Here is a 20016-nt window from a genome sequence, read left to right as displayed (position 1 = left end):
GCCATGCACACAGAAAGGGACACCTTCTGACACACGTTCCCCTGGGGAGAGCGGAGGGAGACCCCCCGAAGGGGAGACACCCACCACCACCACCACCACCACACCGCCCGTCTAGTGTCACTGTTAACACATTACTGACCGGGGCATTTTTGCAGAAGCTAACGTTTGTGGTGTTAATACCTCTCTGGTCAATAATGTGTTAATAGTTCTCTTCTCCAAGGCATTTTGGGGGCAGCTGGTCTCTCTCTGGGATCCACTACCCACCAGCTTGCAAGTCGTCTTGGCTCTGAGGACCCCCCACCAATAAACAGGCACCTTCTACAGGGGATCCAGTCACCCCGGGAGGCCACTCAAAACTCTGCAGCAGGGTCCAGTGGCATCCCCTGGTATTTAAAGTAAGCTGGGGGCAAGCAGCAAACTGTGCTCTTTGGGCTTCTAAATTTATCAGGATGAAAGAGAGCAAAAAGCGTAACATTCCACTTGGGGAAGCGAACTGACGCCACTTTGTTGCAATGGTTGGTGATGCTGTTCCCTGTGGTTCCTAGAAGAGCCCTAAAGGAGGGCGGTCTCATACTCGCGGGTTTTCTTTCTTATCACACTCTCTTTCACTTCGAAAGACCTTCCCCATTTGAGATGGGAGGTGTGGGCTTTGGGATCAGGGCTGGTGGGGGGACACCTTCTACCATCAACCGCATCTCCCAGCACCATGGACCCTGACATCAGGCTACCTGGTGATCCCCTGGTTCACCAAGGGGAGGACGCAGAGGGGGGACCAATGAGACCCACTAAATCGCAGTAGCAAAGCGTCAGCAACCAAGAATCAAGAGGTGAATGTACGCTTCTGCTTTCATAAACAGCTACGCCGCCTGCCATCACAACTCTCCCAGCTGAAGTGACTGTTGTGGGGCAGGCAGCATGCCCTGTGCCCAGGAAACAGGCATCAAAGGTTCACAGATGTCTTCAAAAGGCAACAAAAATCTTTATAGACCAATGAATCGCAATGGCAAGAACGACAATCTTGGAGGCGTCAAAGCATGTTTACCTTCAGAGGCTAATGGAAACGTGCTTGAAACATTGGCAGGCTGAAGTGTCTGGACGTCTAGCTAGAACGCCACCCAAAGACAAAATTTATAAAATGGCTTAGCATGTTGCCAAGAGCAAGGGAGCTACTCAGAGGTAGAAGAATACAACCAGAAGGTCACAGAAGCAGGTCACAAGTTTCTGCTCATTGTTCTGTCACACAAAGAATAGTCGCAAGAATCAAAGAACTTTGTGTTGTTTTAAAAAAACACCAGATTCAATCCATCGAAAACAACCAACTCCCTTAGAAACTTCACAGATACCCACATCGCTTATGGATATCAAAGATTCCCCACAGCCACTGCTTCCAGTGAGAATGAGAAGAACTTGGTTTTCGGATCCCTTTATAATTGAATCAAGGCAGAGGCGAGAAGCCAGAGGCCACAAAGAACACCCAAGAAGCAAAAGGTTTGGAGAGCAATTAGCAGAAAGCAGGATGACGTGGCAAGAGTCCAGGAGGGGACCCGTTCAGAGTCCTCATCTGCTCCCCCTTGGGATTCATATGGGGCAGAATGGCTGGCAAGGTAGCTCCACTGACAGCTACTCTTCCCTGCTTCACTCCTCCTAGCCTACTGGGACCTCGTATTGCAGAGTAGCTTATCCTAAGCTAGGCTTTTCTGGTGAGTCAGAAGCTTGAGAATGTGCCTGCCAATGCAGGAAACCCAAGTTTGACCCCTGGGTCAGGAAGATCCCCTGGAGAAGGGAATGGCTACCCACTCCAGTATTCTTGCCTGGAGAATCCCAAGGACAGAGGAGCCTGGCAGGCTACAGTCCATGGGGTCACAAAGAGTTGGACATAACTAAGTGACTAACACTTCACACTATAACCTGGCAGGCCACACAGGGAAAAGATAAGATGCAGGACCTTAAAAATTAGGAGACAAAGGCCTGCCCCAGGAAAAAAAAATCTGAAAGTTAGAGATTTCTACAGAAAGAATACATTTATCACTGAGAACAGAAGTTTGCTCTGGACCGTTCCAAGTCATGAGCTGTCAGGGGTTGGCAGCTATATTTCTTTTTGACCTCTGTTGGATAGATATCCAGAGAGGGCAATGGCACCCCACTCCAGTACTCTTGCCTGGAAAATCCCATGCGTGTAGAAGCCTGGTAGGCTGCAGTCCATGGGGTTGCTAAGAGTCAGACACGACTGAGCGACTTCACTTTCACTTTTCACTTTCATGCATTGGAGAAGGAAATGGCAACCCACTCCAGTGTTCTTGCCTGGAGAATCCCAGGGATGGGGGAGCCTGGTGGGCTGCCATCTATGGGGTTGCACAGAGTTGGACACGACTGAAGCGACTTAGCAGCAGCAGGAGCAGGATAGACATCTGTCATGCTGTTTTTATTTTTGGCCACATCATGTGGCATGCAGGATCTTAGTTCCCCAACAAGGGATCAAACCCACGACCCCTGCAGTGGAAATGTGGAGTCTTGACCACTGGGTCACCAGGGAAGTCCCCGTCATGCTGTTTTTGAATCCTGGTCAGGAACGGTCTTACCCAGAGATGTTGGCCAGTATATGGATTTGCCGTCTATGGGGTCACACAGAGTCGGACACGACTGAAGTGACTTACAGTATTACGGTATATGGATTTGAGGTATTTAACTATACAGAGGTCGGATAGGCTTTGATTTTTCATCTAGAGATTGGTTACATTTGGAATCATTGGAAAAGACCCTAATGCTAGGAAAGATTGAAGGCAGGAGGACAAGGTGGGACAGAGAATGAGATGGCTGGATGGCATCACCGACTCAATGAACATGAGTTTGAGCAAACTCTGGGAGATGGTGAAGGATAGGGAGGCCTGGTGTGCTGCAGTCCATGGGGTCGCAAAGAGTCGGACATGACTGAGCAACTGAACAACAAGAAGTCTATACTGATCTGGAAGGTTTTGATTTTTGTTCTGAAGATCAGTTACATTTGGCAAATACTTGCTGAGAGAAAGGAAGCAAGAAAGCCTAGTATCTTCCCCAAAATCCACAGGAGCTTTGGGAGTTCCTGGACCATTTAAGATGAACTTGGAGGCTGGGCAGCAGTGGCATGGTAGGTGCCAACATGAGAGATGAGTAAGAAGGATCCTAAAGATCCTGGCTCAGCCTTGCCCACACTCCCCCAGGAAGGCCAGAATCAAGTATTTCTAGCTCCTCTAGGGATCATTCCTCTCCTAAATGCGTAACAAAGTTTCTTCACCTCCCCAGGACAAATAACAGCCGGAGGCACCAGGCAACATTTCACAGATCTGGTCTCAGCACCCACAAATGTGTGAATCCAGGAAATGTGGAAGCAGAGGTGGGGCCTGGGCCAAGAACACACCTCTTGAAGGCTGAGCTGACAATCCAAGCCTCAAATATGAGTCAAAGTTTCCATGGTACCCAGAACCTTAAGTTCTGTCTGAAGAAAAATTCCTGCACCCCCTCACCACCCCACAACCCTGTTCAGAGTAGCTGCATTTGGGGTTCTCCATCTTTCTACTTGGTCTTCAGAGGACCCCAGTATCCACAATCACAAAAACAAGCTCCTTGGAACACGAGTTCTATCTCGTGACAACAGGCTTTTTGATGTAATAAACTTGGGAAAGGATGCCACAGCCCGCTGTGAAGATACGTGACAGATCACAGCATGTAAAAGACCCCACAAACTCATACATTCAGGAAAGTGGCTTCAATGTGTTGAATCATGTGTCTCAGAAACTCACGAGACCCGGGTGTCTATCTCCTCCCTGCTGCCCCAACATAACGAAGCATCATGGAACCTGTGCTCCATAGAGCACCTCAGGTCGCTCCTGAACTTCTTCTTACACGTGCTTATTCCAAATCACAGGCTTCCCTGGTGGCTCAGGGGTACAGAATCTGCCTGCCAGTGCAGGAGACATGGGTTCCATCCCTGGCTCAGGAAGATCCCCTGGAGGAGGAAATGGCAACCCATTCCAGTATTCTTGTCTGGGAAATTCCAAGGACAGAGGAGCCTCGTGGGCTATTGTCCACAGGGTCGCAAAGAGTCGGATATGCCTTAGCAACTTAACAACAACAACATTCCAAATTACAGTACCTCCAGGCTAAGGTCTCTGTGTGGACATACTCATGGATTCAGGTGTTGCTGTCAGCTGGCCTGGTGAGGCCCTCTGAGGCTCAGAAGTGATATTGCTACAGGCACATCAAGTAGGACTGGAAAGAGCAGCTACACAGAGCCGCATGGGGTGCGCGACCTCAGTGTCCTTTTTCTTTTTTTGGCACACTGCATGGCATGTGGGATCTCAGTTCCCTGACCAGGGATTGAACCTGCACCCCCTGCATGGAAGCTCTGAGTCCTAACCTAAACTGACAACCTAACTTGACTACCAGAGAAGCCCCCAGTGTCCTTTTTCTTCTCTCTCTTTTTTAAAAGCTTGTTCTGATTCTCTTTTGTTGCATAACAAACTACCCTCAAAATTTAGTAGCTTATCAATCCAGGCCACAAATCCACAATTCTGACAGAACTTGGCAGCGTCAGCTCGACTAATCCACACAGCACTAGCTGAGGTGGCTTGACTTATGTAGTTTTAGCCTGTATACCCCTAAGCTCCAGCAGCACCTGTGAAACTGCCTGCAGACCCTGGGGTCCCAGAGAGATGGCTCTCTAGCCACAGAAATCCTGACGACCCTGGCTCTTTATATTCAGAAGACCATACTATAGGGGCCAGTGGACACTGAATGCCCTGAGGTGCCACAGTGACAACTTTCTCATAGAGGTCAACTGGATGGCTTTTCAGAGGGGACTGGGAGTCAGACGAGGTGTGGCCGAGAAGACGGGGAGTCCAGTTCCGATGCAGAGACATCTGGGAGCGAAGAACCACAACTGACCCTCCAGGGTATCCCCCCAGCTAGAGACGCCTCACACAGGAACCAAATTGCTTAAAAACCACGTTTAAAAGACAAATTCCAAAGCATTTGCTGGCGTCAAGAATGAGGTGACAGGGCCACTTAGACTGCTGCTGGGTAAGTGCAGCCTTCCTGTCATTCATCTCAGTCAACCTCTCCCTCCCCCAAAGCTGAGACAGGGCCGCGAGCTCATACCCATCCTTTTTGTAAAACTCCAGCATCATGTTATCCGTGGCCACACTGAGGGGCCGGCGGGCCTGCTCGGGCTGGCGCCGGTCGGCGGGGTCCATGTCCGGGGAGGGCATCGAGCTGTAGTTGGCGTTGTGGTTCACGTGCACTGGACTCCCGTAATTGCCCGTGATGTTGAACTCTATCTCTGTGGGCAAGACAGAATAGATACACGTGGTCTGTGGTTGGCCAAGCCATTCCTGGGCAGGAGGGAAACCAGCAGAGAAACGGCCACTCTTTTATATGTCACCCCTGAAAATCTCATCCCATGGTTCAGTGTTAGATCATCTGTTGATATTAACTCATCTTATTATATTTCATGGTGCTCACCTAGCATGTAATAGAAGAGGGACTTAATAAAGCACTTTTTCATCTGTGATTCACAAAACAAATTCAGTCAAACAGGGACAGATGGGTATTTTCTTTACGAAAAAAAAAAAAGGCAGAATCATCTACCTCAATCCTCTCATTTAAGACTGAAATAAATGCCAGAGCGGTCTAAATCAAATCAGGAAAGAGGTCAAAGTCCACTCTCAACAGTGTTATCTGATATTGTTGAAGTGCTAGCCAATGGAATTAGTCAAGAAAAGAAAATAACAGGCAATATTACTATCTGTAGACAATGATGATGAGATGTTTTTTCAGAAAACCAAAGAGAAAAAAAAATTAAAGGATTAGAAACAGAAAGAGATCTCACTTAAGACTGCGGGCTCTCAAATGGAGTCTCATCTCATCCCCTCCTGACTACAGCCGATTTATCTGCAGTGCTCATGAGCTCAGCCACAGAACCTACAGAGTTTTACCTTGAACTCCTACCTCCTTTGTTTCTTTATCCTGATTTCCTACCACTGGCCAAAGGTGGTATGCACAGGGGGCTTAAAAACAAAACAACACACACACACACACACACACACACACACCCCTTTGGCCAGTGGCACTCAATTTCAAAGATTCAGAACTCACAGCAACCTCCCGTTCCCCCTAGAAGCCTACTCCCACATCAGCTGCTGCCACGTACCCCCAGGGAAGAACCAGTCTGCATGCTGGATGATGGGCTCGATGATCCCGACGATCTGCAGCGAGACCGTGGTCATCATCTCCGTGATGTTCCTGAGGGCACAGGGCAGAGGAGGGCAGGGGAGGTGAGCAGCCGAGGCAGGGAGGGAGCCCTGGACCAGAAGCCTGCACACCTGGGTCTGAAAGCGTGTGTCCTCTTGGGGAGGCCACTTCACCTTTCTGAACCTCTCCCCACGTCTACAGAATGGAGACATCCCCAGAAGTCCTCCCTACAGGAGATGAGTGAATAACACACACGAAATCGCCAAGTCTAAGGACTGATTCTCACAACCATCAGACTCATCCTTTCCCAGCTCTGTTCTCTTTGTCAAGACAGCACTCTGTCCTTCTATATCCCAATGCTGGGATGCGCTCTCCACAGAGGGCCCCGGGGCCTAGAGGAGCTTGCCAGACTTGATGCTGACCCAGATGAGCTCAGAAAAGACCTTGGCTACAGGCCTGGCTCTGAGACTATCAACAGGAACTATCTGAAGAATTCTGGGCCTCCTCCTGAGTCTAAAGAAGGACCAGCTCAAGACAGGCATATGACCTGACACATAAATTAGGCTAGTGGTTATCTGGGGCCCTGACCATCCCACCCAGGCCCCCACAGCCCCGCCGTGTGACCTACATACCCCTTCTTCCCTGGACTCACCCTTCTGCTTGTGGCCACAGCAGGTTGGGTCCTAAAACAATGGCCATGTTACTGGGTGTCATCTTGTTGACATCTTGGTATTCTGAGAGCTTGGATAAAAACTTGATCAAGTATCTGAAAGGAAGTGAGAAAGGCCAGGTTTTATGAGGGCTTGATACCAGCCATGATCCCCTAACACCAGCTGGAAACATCTCTTGCTGATTAGAAGACTCATACATCCTACAATATAATCAAGATGTGTCATGTGTCAGGACACAAGAATGCTCCAAAAACAGACAGAGCTCTTCCTGGGCTAGTTGTCAATGTCTGCTTCAACAAACTGGCCAGAAAAAAATTCTCCATCTTTCCTTTTGACTCAGTGCGTAATGCCAGAAATTCCCTCCTTCTTTTCAAACCTCTGTCACCTCCTGTCTTCCCTGTGTGCAGAGGTGAGAAGTGGTGTGTAGGTGTCACTAGTGGGGACGTTCTCATGCTAGGAGCAGTGTCTCAGTGGGGCTATGAGAGCCAATGAAGAAAACGTTAGACCTAGACTTAGCATGTGGCCCAGCAATTCCACTCCTAGAGAAATACATCCACACAAAAACGTGGACACAAATGTTCCCAGCAGCATTATTCATCATAGCTGAAAAGGACAGACCACCAAATATCCATTAAGGGATGAACAGATGAATAAAACGTAGTCCCATTCATATAGTGGAGTAGTACTCAGCCCTCAAAGGCAATGAAATACTGACACACGCTACTGCGTGGATGAACCTCGGAAACGTGATGCCCATGGGGAAAAGCCAGACACAGAGACCCCGGGGTGAATGACTCCATCTGTATGAAAGGCCCGGCGCAGGCAAGTCGACAGAGACAGAACATAGGTGAGAGTTTGCCAGGGGCTGGGTAAGCAGAAATGGGGAGTGACTGCTGATGGGAACAGTATTTCTTTGTGCGGTGATGAAAATGTTTTCAAATTACACAGAGGTCATAGCTGCACAACTCTGCAGATTTACAAAGACCCACTTAATTGAACACTTTTAAAAGGGGACACTGGCATATGAATGGTTATGCCAATAAAGCTATTATTAAAAAAAAAAAAAATCAGTGAGTGAGTAGCTGTGCACAAATGAAGCATAAAAAGAGCTCTTCCAAACCATACCAAACCTGCCTGATCCCACACAGGCCCCAGACCCCAGAGCCCATCTCTTCCCGGGCTCTTGGTTATATAGACAGTGGGTCCAGCCCCATGCTGCCTGGACCACAGCGAAGCAGCTCCTTCAGCAACTGTTGCCCACAGAGCACAAAGACCCTAAGCTGCTGATGGGCCACCTCCACCCACATCCTGCCGCATCACACCCTCCAAGAGGCCACACGTGCCTGGACCAGGACATGGGGCCTGAGCTGAGCACGGTCAGTCCACAGTCTAGCCAGTGGCCTAGCATCAGTTGAGAGTCATTCTTGCTCTTGATCTGATTCTTGCTCGTGGGATGCTCTCTTTCAATTTTGTATATATTTAACACTTTAAGCATTTTAAAGTGTGCAGTTCACTAGCATTACTTTCCATTGTGATGCAACTATCACCACCATCCATCCCCAGAATTTTTCAACACCCCAAACTAAAACTTGACACCCATGAAATGACAGCCCACCTGCTGCTCCTGACCCCTCCCCCTTACCCTAGCCACCATTCTACATTCTGGCAACCACCATTCTACTCTCCATCTTTATGAATTGACTACTGTATGTACTGCTTTTTAGTGGAATTGTTCAGAATTTCCCCTTTTGTGTTTGGCTTCTTTCCCATTTAGCATACAGCCTTCAAGGTTCATCCATATTGTAGCAAGAATGAGAATGTCTCTTCTATTTGAGGCTGAATACCGCATTGTATGTACTTTTTGTTCACCTATATTTATCCATTGCTGGACACGTGGGCTGTTTCCACCTCTTGATTATTGTGAATAACGCTGGCATGAACGTAGGTGTACAAAGTCAAGTCCCTACTTTCAGATCTTTTGGAAATACACCCGGAAGTGGAATTGCTGGGTCATACAGGAATCCTATGTTTGTCTGAGGATCCGCCATGAGAAGTCACTCCTGGGATTTTTAACAGGAAAACAGAAATAATCAGGCAGATGGCAGTAGGAGCCGAAGCTGAAAATATGCATCTAAGTAAGCTCCAAGGACGACGAGGGGCGGGCCAGGAGCGATGCTGGTGCAAAGTGATGAGGAAGCAGAAAGTGGAAAAGAGCGTAAGCCCGGGAGGGAAAAGATGTGCAGAGCAGTGGGAAGTGAAACCCGGGTGAGGGTGAGAAAAGTAAGAGACAGACACATGGAAAATTTCTGGTGACAAGTGGAAACCAGAGAACATTCTCCAGCCTCTTCTTCCTGAAGCCTGGCTCCAGGACACAACTGTCAAATCCAGCTCAGGGTCTGGTCAGCGTCGCCCCTGGGATCCACAGGCACCTATCTTTACAATAAACCCCAGTATCTGAAAGCAGCCTGCATTCATCCTTGCTCCTTGCAAACCAAAGAACTGCACCAGCCAGCAGCTGGTCAGGTGGCCTGCAGCATCTCACAGCCCCATACAGTCTGCTTCCTCATCTGCAGGATGGTAATTCACAACCTCCCAGGATTGCTTGAAGTTGAAAAGAGACCCTGCATGTTAAATATACTTTGGACACTGTGTAACGCCAAGCTTGCCAGTGACTACGCCTTTTGGCCCAGAAACGTGTGTGTGAGGCTTAAATAACCTTGACCCGGCGTCTCTATCGTCCACTCACCGGATGTTGTTATGATTGGCTTTGGGCAACTTCTCACACGCATTCCACAGTGCCTGGAGCCTCTTGTCCTGGTCCTGGATGCTGGAAAATTAACAGGAAAAGCCAGTGACTGAGTACGGATCAATGAAGTCTTACCGGCACTCAGACTCACAGCCATCGAAATATTTGAGAAAAAGAAACCAGCCATTGTCAGTGACCATATCAGTAAACTATTATCATTCATATCTTTGGTTCTTACTATTTCCCCCTCGATAATCTTTCAGTCTTGCCTGTGCTGTTTTAACAAAACTTCCCCTGTACACATCACATGGCCCCGGTCAATGTGTACCGGGGCAGCAGGTGAGGGCAGAGGACATACGCCTGCACCTGAGTGGGCAGGGCTGTGATGTCATCAGGAGGTTAGATCCGGCACAGAACAGGACACCAGAAACAGGTCAACTCCACCCTCACACCACCATGGCAGCCAACTGGCCAGTCCCACAGACAGTTTGATGCACATTAAGCTTCTCGGCATGTGGAATATAACAGATGCTCGATAAACACCTTCTGAACAAGTAAACGACATGAACTCATATTGACATAAGGATATCTGACCCTTGAAGACACAACTCAGAGATGGATAGTTTCCACAACCAAAGGATTCTCCATTCTACAGAGAGACTTGCTCAAAGGGTTTCTTTATTGCTAGATCTTCTAAGGATTAAAAGAGATTACTGAAAGATCTATATATATATAATTTATTTTTGTTAGGCCTACATTTTTAAATATACATTTTTATGAAAACCTACATCAAGGTTTACAGGGTTGGAAGACCTTACGCTCAAAGAACCTTTTAACAAGAAAAACTGAAAAGCAAACACCACCGGGAGGCTCAGCTCTGACCCCCTGACTCAAGACCCAAGGTAGGGAATGGCCATCGCAGGGCCCCTAGAAGTCCCTGCTTCCATCCTGACCAAGGCGAGAAAAACTCCCTTTTCTGCTCATCAATCCTCTTTAAGGTCAAAGGGCAGATGCTGCCAAGGTCTTTCCTTCAGTAAAAAATCAACATCCATATGGGACTTCCCTAGTGGTCCAGTGGTTAAGACTACACACTCTCCATACAGGGGGCACAGGTTGATCCGTATTCAGGGAACTAAGGGCCCACAAGCTGAGCACAGCAAAAAAAAAAAAATCGACACTCACATACTGAGGGTCTCTGGTGTATCAGGCAGTGTCGTAGGGGTTAGGGAGTGGGAGGCAGTCAGAAGAGACGGTCATCCCTCCCTGCTCCCCATCAGCTCACAATCCAACCAGCCACACCAACACAGCCTTGAATTTGATCAGTCCCTGCAGAGAACCCGGGGGATGAGGCAGACCCTGACTGCCAGCTGCTGGGCACCAGTTGTCAGGAAGGAGGCCTCTCTGAGGTGACCTTCAGAGTGGGACCCAGAGAGTCAGAAGGAACCTATGAGGTAGAGGTTTTGGGGAACCAAAACCTGTCGCGTGGCAGGGAATGGCCAGCGTGAAGGGGTAGGGGGCCGTCTGAGTGGTGACGGGAGCCCGGAGCCTCCCTGAGTCCTCTTGAAGGCCCAGCTGGGGCTCTGGGCCACTCTGGTGGCTCCAGCCTGCGATCCGCACCCTGGGACCTGGCTCTCCAGGCACATGTACAAGCCTCTCCCCACGACACACACCAAGATACAGACTCGCTGGATCCCAGGCGGCACACTTGCAGTTTCAATTAAGGCTCCACATAAACCACACCCACAGGACACACAGAGACCTGCCATACTCACTTGGAAGCCTGAATCCACTCGTCGTAGAGTTCAAAGGTCATCAGAGGTTCTGGTAGCTCCCGGAGGTAAGACTTGAGAGCTCCTGGACGTGAACACCGTACAGGCTGTGAGCTGCCAGGACGTGGCAGACACGTGCTACCAGCCAGCGTCACCATGGGGGGCACTTTTGGGGAAGGTTCCCCGACCCTCGTGACCAGGTCACATGGTGGGGGCCACATGCCTGGATCCAAGGCTCTGGTGTGGCTGTGAGGGCCTCCCCTCTCGTGTTACCACCATCACCTCCTCCTTCCTTCAAGGGCACAAGCAACCAGGCCTAAAGTGGGGCCCTGAGTGGACATGCCCGGAGCACGGCGGGGAGCCAGGGGCTCAAGTGTCCCTGACACGTGGCTGTACATCCTCCACGCCCATCCCTTCCCCCGGAGCCCCTCCAGCTGAGAGGCCTACCTGCGATGGCGTGGGGGTCCGCCGAGCACTCCTGTACATCCACCACACAGCAATCCAGGGCCGCCTTGAGCTTCTTCAGCTTGGAGGCAGACGGGGCTACTCGGAAGAGGCCCTGCCAACAGGATAGGGGTCAGCAGACAGCCTGCACCCTGAGGGCACAACAGCGAGACCGACGGCCGGCAGTCTCCCCACCCCCTTCCTCCACGATCTCCCAGGGGCCTCCTTCCCATCACCATGTGTCAACACTGGGACAGCAGGACCTGGGCCTCATCCCTGGCTGTGGCCTCAGCACCTAGGGCAGGGTGACCCGGTGTTCTGGTTCAGCACGTACTTGATTAAACGAACCTTGGGCACTTCGAGGTCCCGTCCTTGTGTATTTAGGATATATTTTGGAAAAACAAAAACACTAATTTGAAAAGATACACGTACCCCCATGTCCACAGCAGCATTATTTACAATTACCAGGACATGGAAGCAACCTGTCCATCAGCAGATGAATGGATTTAAAAAGATATGGTAAGTCTATAAAATGGAATACTGCTCAGCCATAAAAATGAATGAAAATTTTGCCATTTGCAGCAACATGAATGGACCTAGAGGCTATCATACTAAATGAAGTAAGACAGAAGGAGAAATATTGTATGACATCCCTTATATGTGAAATCTAAAAAGAAATGATACAAATGAGCTTCCTTACAAAACAGAACCAGATTCACAGACTTAGAGAACAAACTTACGGAACTGATGGTTGCCAGGGGAAGGATAGGAGGAAGGGACAGTTCGGGAACTGGGATGGACATGTACACATTGCTATATTTAAACTGGGTAATCAACAAGGACCTACTGTATAGCACATGGAACTCAACTCAATGTTATGTGGCAGTCCTGGATGTGAGGGGTGTTTGGGGGACAATGGATACATTTGTATGTACAGTTGAGTCTCTTTGCTGTTCATCTGAAACTATCACAGCATTGTTAATTGGCTATACCCCAATACAAAATAAAAAGTTTTTAAAAAATGGGGAAAGAAAAGGCCCCATTCACCTCCCTCCATAAAACTTTCCCTCAGGGACTAAAAAGACCTCAGTTTTCATTGGTATTATACATGAAAATACCTGGCATTTAAAACAGGGTCAAAAAAACCTGTTTTGAATAAATCAGGCTTATTTGACAGACACTACACTTATCTGCTCCATAAGCTCATAAGCCCCCATCTCACTCTTTTATACTTTGCTTAGTAATAAATACCATAGATAAATATTGATTGGTTGATCAGATCACAGGAAAGTGGAATCATGAATTTTAAATTGCCTGCATAAGAAACTAAAGATGAGGTCCCAGGAGACCACTGACACAGCAATAAAAACAATGGTTGCCAACGTCTCATAGGATTCTTTTTTTAACGGAGTGCTTTCTAATGTCTGTATCAGTTTTCAGGATGTCTATAAAAAAAGTTATGATCTAAAGGTTAAAAGGTCTATCTTTTAAATTAGGGAGAGAGGAGGTGGAGAATGGGGTGGAAGAGGAGGAGGAGAAAGCCCCAATCTCATTACATATGCAGATAGGAGGGCCAGAGCGGGGCTATAACGTGCTCAGGGTGAGGGTATTATGTCCCACAATCCTCCACTGTCCCTGGAGAGTGAAGGCTCATGGGAGAAGCAGGACCAGTTTGAGGACAGGGGGCTTGTACTGCGTCTTCCCAGGTTTGGGTTTGTGGGGCCGGGTGAGGATGGTAACGGAGGAGGGGAGACCCCGGAGGCTCCATCTGCGGGCAACGAGACCCGCTCACGGCCAAGCTCAGCTGCACCCGGACGCACCTCCTCCTGCATCCCGCATTCCAGCAGCATTGTCACGCACGCCTCGATGGGGAAGGCGATCTCCCGGCCGCTGATCGTGAGGTGCTCCTCCAGGGGCTTCCCAAAGGAAGGCTTCTCCACCCAGGCCTCTGGGGTGTGGGGGTTGCAGGTGGAGCAAGAGAGGGGTCAGCACAGGTCACCCCCGCGGGAACCTTCCTTTCCTCCGGTCACACTGCTTCTCCTAAGTGTCCCAGGGACACGGAGCAGTGGACGTGGAAGCACTGTCCAACAATGTCCATGGAAGCACTGTCCAACTGCAGCATCTCCATTCCTGCAGTTTCGGGGGATGACGGGGAGGAACTGGGGGAGGCGGTGGAAGCCTGCCCGCTGTGAGCAGAGCTGCTGGGCTTTCTGTTACACACACACCTCCACACACGCCCATGCACACCCGCCTCATCCCCGCTGGGGTAGTGTGTGTATAGTGTGTACACGTGCTCTGCTTTCCTGCCGCTGGTCAAGGTGCCTGCAGGCGGAGGCCCAGGGCTCACGTGAAGGCAGCCCTGCTGGGGGAGGAGCAGGCGAGCCAAGCACAGGGCCCCGGCAGGCTCCCCGCCCTCCCCGCCCCAGGCAAGCGTGGCACTCACCCTGTTGTGCTTTTATCTGAGGCAACACGGCCTGCAGGAGTGTCAGGGACTTCCTGTGGTACTCGGCCTGCACTTCGATGAGCTGAGGGAACACAAGGAGAAGCGTCAGCCTTTGCCGGAGGATGGAGGGCATGGGCTGCCACACCATCGGGGTGCCCTGCCCCCTCCTCCACACATCTGCAATGACAGGCATTCGTCCCCTCAACCTCTGCAGCAGAGGGGTGAGCATAAAGGGAAGTTTTGGAGGTGGGAGACTCGGGGAGGAGGTGAAGGGGACTCTCCAGAGGTGAGCCTGCCTTCACTGCCACCCCAGCTGGGGAGCACCATGCCCCCAGTTCTCACAGCAAAAGGCACCGAAGGGGTGCAACAATGAAAAGGCTATAACAGAGAACACATTCAGAAATCCAGGTGCCCATGAGAGGGTGCTCAATGTCATGAGCCTCAATGTATCTTGATTCCCCTCAAGAAGAGCTCAAGAAACAACTGGTGGGAAAACATGTGCTCGATCCACAATCCTCTTCCACCTTGGGAGGCAAATCTGCTTTATCGTGATGTGATTCAAAGGACAAGGTCCTGCAAGATGCTCTGTTCTGCCCCTCCCACTACTGAAAAAGCTGCTGAAATGGTAAAAACAGCAGAGGAAAAGCAGTGAATAGATGGCACTTCATTTATTTTCTAAATCTCTCCCCGCTCCAAAAAAAAAAAGAAAATTGGGCATGTAGGAGGAAACGGAGAGAGAGGCACTTTGCTCAAAGTCTGGTGTGATGAGTAGCTATTATCCCCAAGGAAAACTAAGAGGGAATCTTTTCTTAAGTCATAGCGTTGAAATAAGTGGTACCCAAAGACAATTAGGTAGTCCAATAATGCTTGGAATGTCAACAATCATTTGTTTTAGATTTTTTTAAATGAAATATTATCTTCACAAATAAAACCAATGGAATAGACTTGAAAAGAATCCTACTATTTCAAAGTAAACATTTCAAGTTGGAAGGAATATGTATCAGCTCTCTCTCACAGGGGAAGAAACTCTGGACTTCTTGGCCATTGATGCTGAGCATGCGGGGGAGCACTGACTACCCCCAGTTCCGCCCCACGCTTATCAAAGCATCCAGCTTCTCAGGATTCCTCTTCTCTCCTCCCTTTATCTTCTTTCCCCATCTTTGTATCACTTCCTTGACCCTAAAGAGAAACTTTGAGTTTTATTCCCAACGTTATTTTTCATTTCAGAGTCCTAATTATTTGGGCCAGATGATTCAAGTGTGGATGACTCAGATCCTGTGTCTCTACTCTGTAAATCTGCTCCCATAGAGGAGAGGCAGTAAACAGGCATCAGCCCTCATTTACCAACTTGTCATCATCTGGAACAACAAAAATCTCCATTAATAACCAACAGATGCTGGGGTGCAGCTAGCTGCTTCTTCCCAAGTTGCTTCCTGATGACAGATTCAGGTTTTGCAACCCTGGCCCCGCTGACATCTGGGGCTGGATCACCCTGTCGTGGGAGCCACTGTCCTGTGCACTGTGGGATGCTTAGCAACAAACCTGACCTCCACCCTCTGAGTGCCTGTAGCACCTCCCCTGATAGTGACGGCCAAAAACATCTCTGCTAAGTGACTTCAGTTGTGTCCGACACTTTGCGACCCTATGGACTGTAGCCCTCCAGGCTCCTCTGTCCATGGAATTCTCCAGGCAAGAGTATTGGAGTGGGTTGCTGTGCAGGGGATCTTCCTGACCCAGGGATCGACCCTGCGTCTTTTAAGTCTCCTGCGGTGGCATGCAGGATCTTTACCGCTAGTGCCACCTGGGAAGCCCCCCTCAAATGTCTTCAGACACAGCCAATCATCTGCTGGGAGATGACAGAATCACCCCTGGTTGAGAACCACTGCCATAGATCAGAGGTACAAACATCTTCATGGGTGAGGCTGAATTTTATTCTTGGGGTTTTGGAGAAATCCATACAAAGGCGACTAGAAGGCAGGATTTATTCACAGGTAGGACAGTCAAAGCCCCACCTGTTCTCAGGACATGCTTGACAGATCCTCGATTCGAGGCCCACGTTCCTTCCCGTCCCCACTGTGACACCTGCTAACAGACGCCAAGCTGCCTCACCTTTCTGGACGCTTACCGTCTGAAAGTAGTTTGCATAGTCGATTTCTTTGGCCACAAAACTGTACATGTCAGCTGACAGCTGGTCCTGTGGGGGCAAAACACAGAAGGATAGAGAGTAGGAATCCACACATCAGGGGAAAGAACCGTAACCGTGGTTTAACCTCATTTTTCATAATACTGGGCAGATTACAAACTTTGCCTGTGGACACTCCATTTCCCAACCACGGCTCTAAAGGATGACTAAGTGGGGAAAGAACACCTATGCCAGTGTTTTCCTGGGGCTTTTAACGTGGGCCACGTGGAGAGTTAGGAAAGCTGATGCAGGGGAATGACGCGCAAATTGCTTCCTCGCATCTCTGCGGCGCGCCCTGCTGTGTGCAGCAGCCCCGCCAGGCACACGCTGTGCTTCTGCTTGCCGCCCCTGCCGCTTCTTCCCCTGATGACACTACTGCCTTGCTCCCTTCATCTCAGTTCTGATTGGCTGATCATCAGGAAAAGAGAGGCAAACACACCAAGTCGAGGGAAGCTGGTTAAGACAGGTGGGCAGGGGACGGACCGCTGATTCCAAACCTGGCGGAAAAAAAAAAACCTGGACTCATCCAATATCATACACGAATCTCAGTGTGAAAAGCCCTTCACCACTCAGCATTCCGAGGGGCTGAGAATAGTGGCTGAATGCTGTGTCTGGATCATGTTCCCTCCGAGGTCAGTGGTCAGTTTCACTGAAACGCCCCCAGCACAGTGCAGAAGTGCATTCGAGTGGATGTAGACTCTGTCACACTAACTGTATCTGTGAGCATGTCACATTCTCTAAACATGTTTGTACAAGTCACGTGATCTCTGACATCCCTCCCTGCTTGGTAGCCTTTGAGGCAGAGCCTCAGAAGAGGTGCTGAGTTAAGAGAAAAAGTATCTATCACGTTCAGGTTGGAGTAAATAGGAAAACATCACCCCAATGCTTATAGCAGCGCTATTTCCAATTGCCAAGATATGGAAGCAGCCCAAGTGTCCACTGACAGATGAACAGATAAAGAAGTTGTAGTGTACAGACAATGGAATACTACTCAATCATAAAAAATAAAATAAAATCTTTCCATGTGTAACAATGGATGGACCTAGAGGGTATTATGCTAAGTGAAATAAGTCAGAGAAAGACAAATACCTCATGATTTCATATATGCAATCTAAAATGCAAAACAAAACAAAAACACACTCATAGATTCATAGAACAAACAGTAGTTGTCATAAGGCGAGGGGATGGGAAAAATAGATGAGGAAGATTAAGAGGCACAAACCTTCAGTTTACTTAATAATTAAGCAACGGGGATGTAACACACAGCATAAGGCAGACAGTTAATTATACTGCAATAACTTTGCATGGGGACAGATGGTTACTAGATTCATCATGGTGATCATTTCATAATCTATGCAAATATCAAGTCATCATGTACCACACCACATACAAACACGGTGTTGTATGTTGACTATATCTCAATAAAAAGGAAAAAAGCACAGGAAAGCTGACCCGAATGCTGAAGGAATTACAGCAGACAACTGCATAATTCAGGAAGAGTCTGATATACACGGAACCTCAGGCATTCTGCACAGACCCCGATAACCTCAGCAGCCCCTCCAGCTGCTGATCGAACTGTCCTCTGTGAGCAGGGGAATGGGAGGAGTAATCTGTCTCCTTTTCCAGTATCCTCAACAGGCAAGCGTCCTTAAAGCCTTCTTGCATACAAGATGATAGAACCAAGACACCAATTTCACATGACTAGCTACCAAAAGTTCAAGGTATTTTTCCCAAAGAATAAAATGGACTCTAGGACCACCTGCCCCAGGTCCCCACCACTTCAGCATCCTTTACAATGAATGCCTCCGGGAGGCTGCTGGACCTGTCAAGGTGCTAGAGAAAGTGGTTTTGTCAGAACTCAACCTCTCCTGCCATGGCCCCAGCAGCCTTGGTCTAGAAGCATCCGTCACCAGCCTGACAAGCGTGAGGGAGATAGTTCAAGTCAGGGGAAGACAAAGGGTGGGGTGATAAAACAAAAAAACAACTCGGTAGACAGAGGTAAGGAAGGGAGCCTTGGGAAGGACAAAATGCCACGTCAGTTCAGTCCAGTGCAGTCGCTCAGTTGTGTCCGACTCTTTGCAACCCCATGAACTGCAGCATGCCACTGTCCATCACCAACTCCCAGAGCTTGCTTAAACTCATGTCTATTGATGCCACATCAAATCACTTTCAACCACTCAGCAGACGATCTCTGTAAAGCCAGCTGAACGGAGTATGCCCTCGGGAACATGAAGGTATTTTTCTGAAGGTACAATCACATCACCATCTTATAAAGTTAGCAATATAGATTCCAAGTAAGCCACACAAGTGAGAAATAAAAGCAGAAACTCTAAACCAAATTTTCATTTGTCTAATTTAATAATTTAATTTTACATTTAATATTAATTTATTAATATTTAATTTAATATTATAAATATTTTATTCATAAACATTATCGATATAATTTAATATTTAAATAAAGTATAGGGAGCCCCTACACTTCTGCCGAGTTTTTCCTCCTGGAGTACTACCAAGTTCTTACAGTGAACAGCAGAGAAAAGTCCTCTCTCGTTTTTCCCAAGGGGAAGGGAAAAGATTGCCATTTTGAAATGCACTGGAGCATTCTACCCTTAACAAGACCTAACCTTAGGAGCATTTTGCTTTTATTCCTGGCTGTGCCATGCTGCTTGTGGGATCTTAGTTCACCAACCAGGGACTGAGCAAGGGACCAGAACAGTGAAAGTACCAAGTCCTAACCACCGGACCGCCAGGAAACTTCAAGGATAAATCATTTTATCCCAGTAGAACCTGCTGGGATGCTTTCGAATTGTGGTGCTGCAGAAGATTCTTGAGAGTCCCTTGGACGGCAAGGAGATCAAACCAGTCAACCTCAAAGGAAATCAAGTGTGAATAGTCATTTGGAGGACTGATGCTGAAGCTCCAATACTTTGGCCACCCGATGTGAAGAGCCAACTCATTGGAAAAGGCCCTGATGCTGGGAACGATTGAAGGCAACAAGGGAAGGGGTCAGCAAAGGATGAGATGGTTGGAGATGGCATCATCAACTCAATGGACGTGAATCTGAGCAAGCTCCAGGAGACAGTGAAGGACAGAGGAGCCTGTTGGGCTGCAGCCCATGGGGTTGCGAAGAGTCAGACATAACTTAGCGACTGAGCAACCACAACCTGCTGGAGTTATATCAGAGCCCTGCTGAACACTTGCTTTTAGCAGACTCGAGCCTCCCTCACACTGAGAAACAGAATTAATCAGCTCCAGCATCCTCTAGCCATCCTGTCCTACCAAACACAAAAACTGAGAAGCCGGAAACAGAACGAAAGGCAAGAGAGAAGCACCAAAGTTCACGGTGCAGGGTCACAGGCACACCCACAGGCGCAGCCCAGTCACAGGGTTGCAGGGGCTTCCCCCGCTCCCACACCTGACCGCCACATCACCACACGCCTGCGCACCACAGGTCCCTTTACCCAATCCTTCATGTCCACCTTTGGACAAAAATTGCAAGGTATACTAAAAGGCAAAAACGTAGTTTGAAGAAACTG

At 48.8% G+C, this 20016-nt stretch overlaps 1 protein-coding gene across 3 annotated transcripts in view; it reads right to left on the bottom strand.

Moving 5' to 3' along the window:
* Positions 1-20016, bottom strand: part of ARHGAP44 (Rho GTPase activating protein 44) — a 161667-nt gene that overhangs the window by 9744 nt on the left and 131907 nt on the right. For all 3 annotated transcript variants that reach the window (XM_002695851.7, XM_015458756.3, XM_015458757.3), the window contains exons 8-16: positions 16424-16492; positions 14299-14380; positions 13676-13803; positions 11859-11970; positions 11415-11496; positions 9643-9723; positions 6878-6991; positions 6185-6276; positions 5134-5314 (exon numbers count right to left, since the gene is read on the bottom strand). In XM_002695851.7, coding sequence (XP_002695897.2) covers positions 5134-5314; positions 6185-6276; positions 6878-6991; positions 9643-9723; positions 11415-11496; positions 11859-11970; positions 13676-13803; positions 14299-14380; positions 16424-16492 — 941 coding nt within the window. The remainder of the gene's footprint in view (positions 1-5133; positions 5315-6184; positions 6277-6877; positions 6992-9642; positions 9724-11414; positions 11497-11858; positions 11971-13675; positions 13804-14298; positions 14381-16423; positions 16493-20016) is intronic.

This window comes from Bos taurus, chromosome 19 (genome assembly GCF_002263795.3).
Source record: "Bos taurus isolate L1 Dominette 01449 registration number 42190680 breed Hereford chromosome 19, ARS-UCD2.0, whole genome shotgun sequence".
NCBI classification, from domain to species: Eukaryota; Metazoa; Chordata; class Mammalia; order Artiodactyla; family Bovidae; genus Bos; species Bos taurus.
The sequence above is the reverse complement of the archived record's forward strand: the minus strand, read 5'-3'. Positions and strand labels throughout refer to the sequence as shown.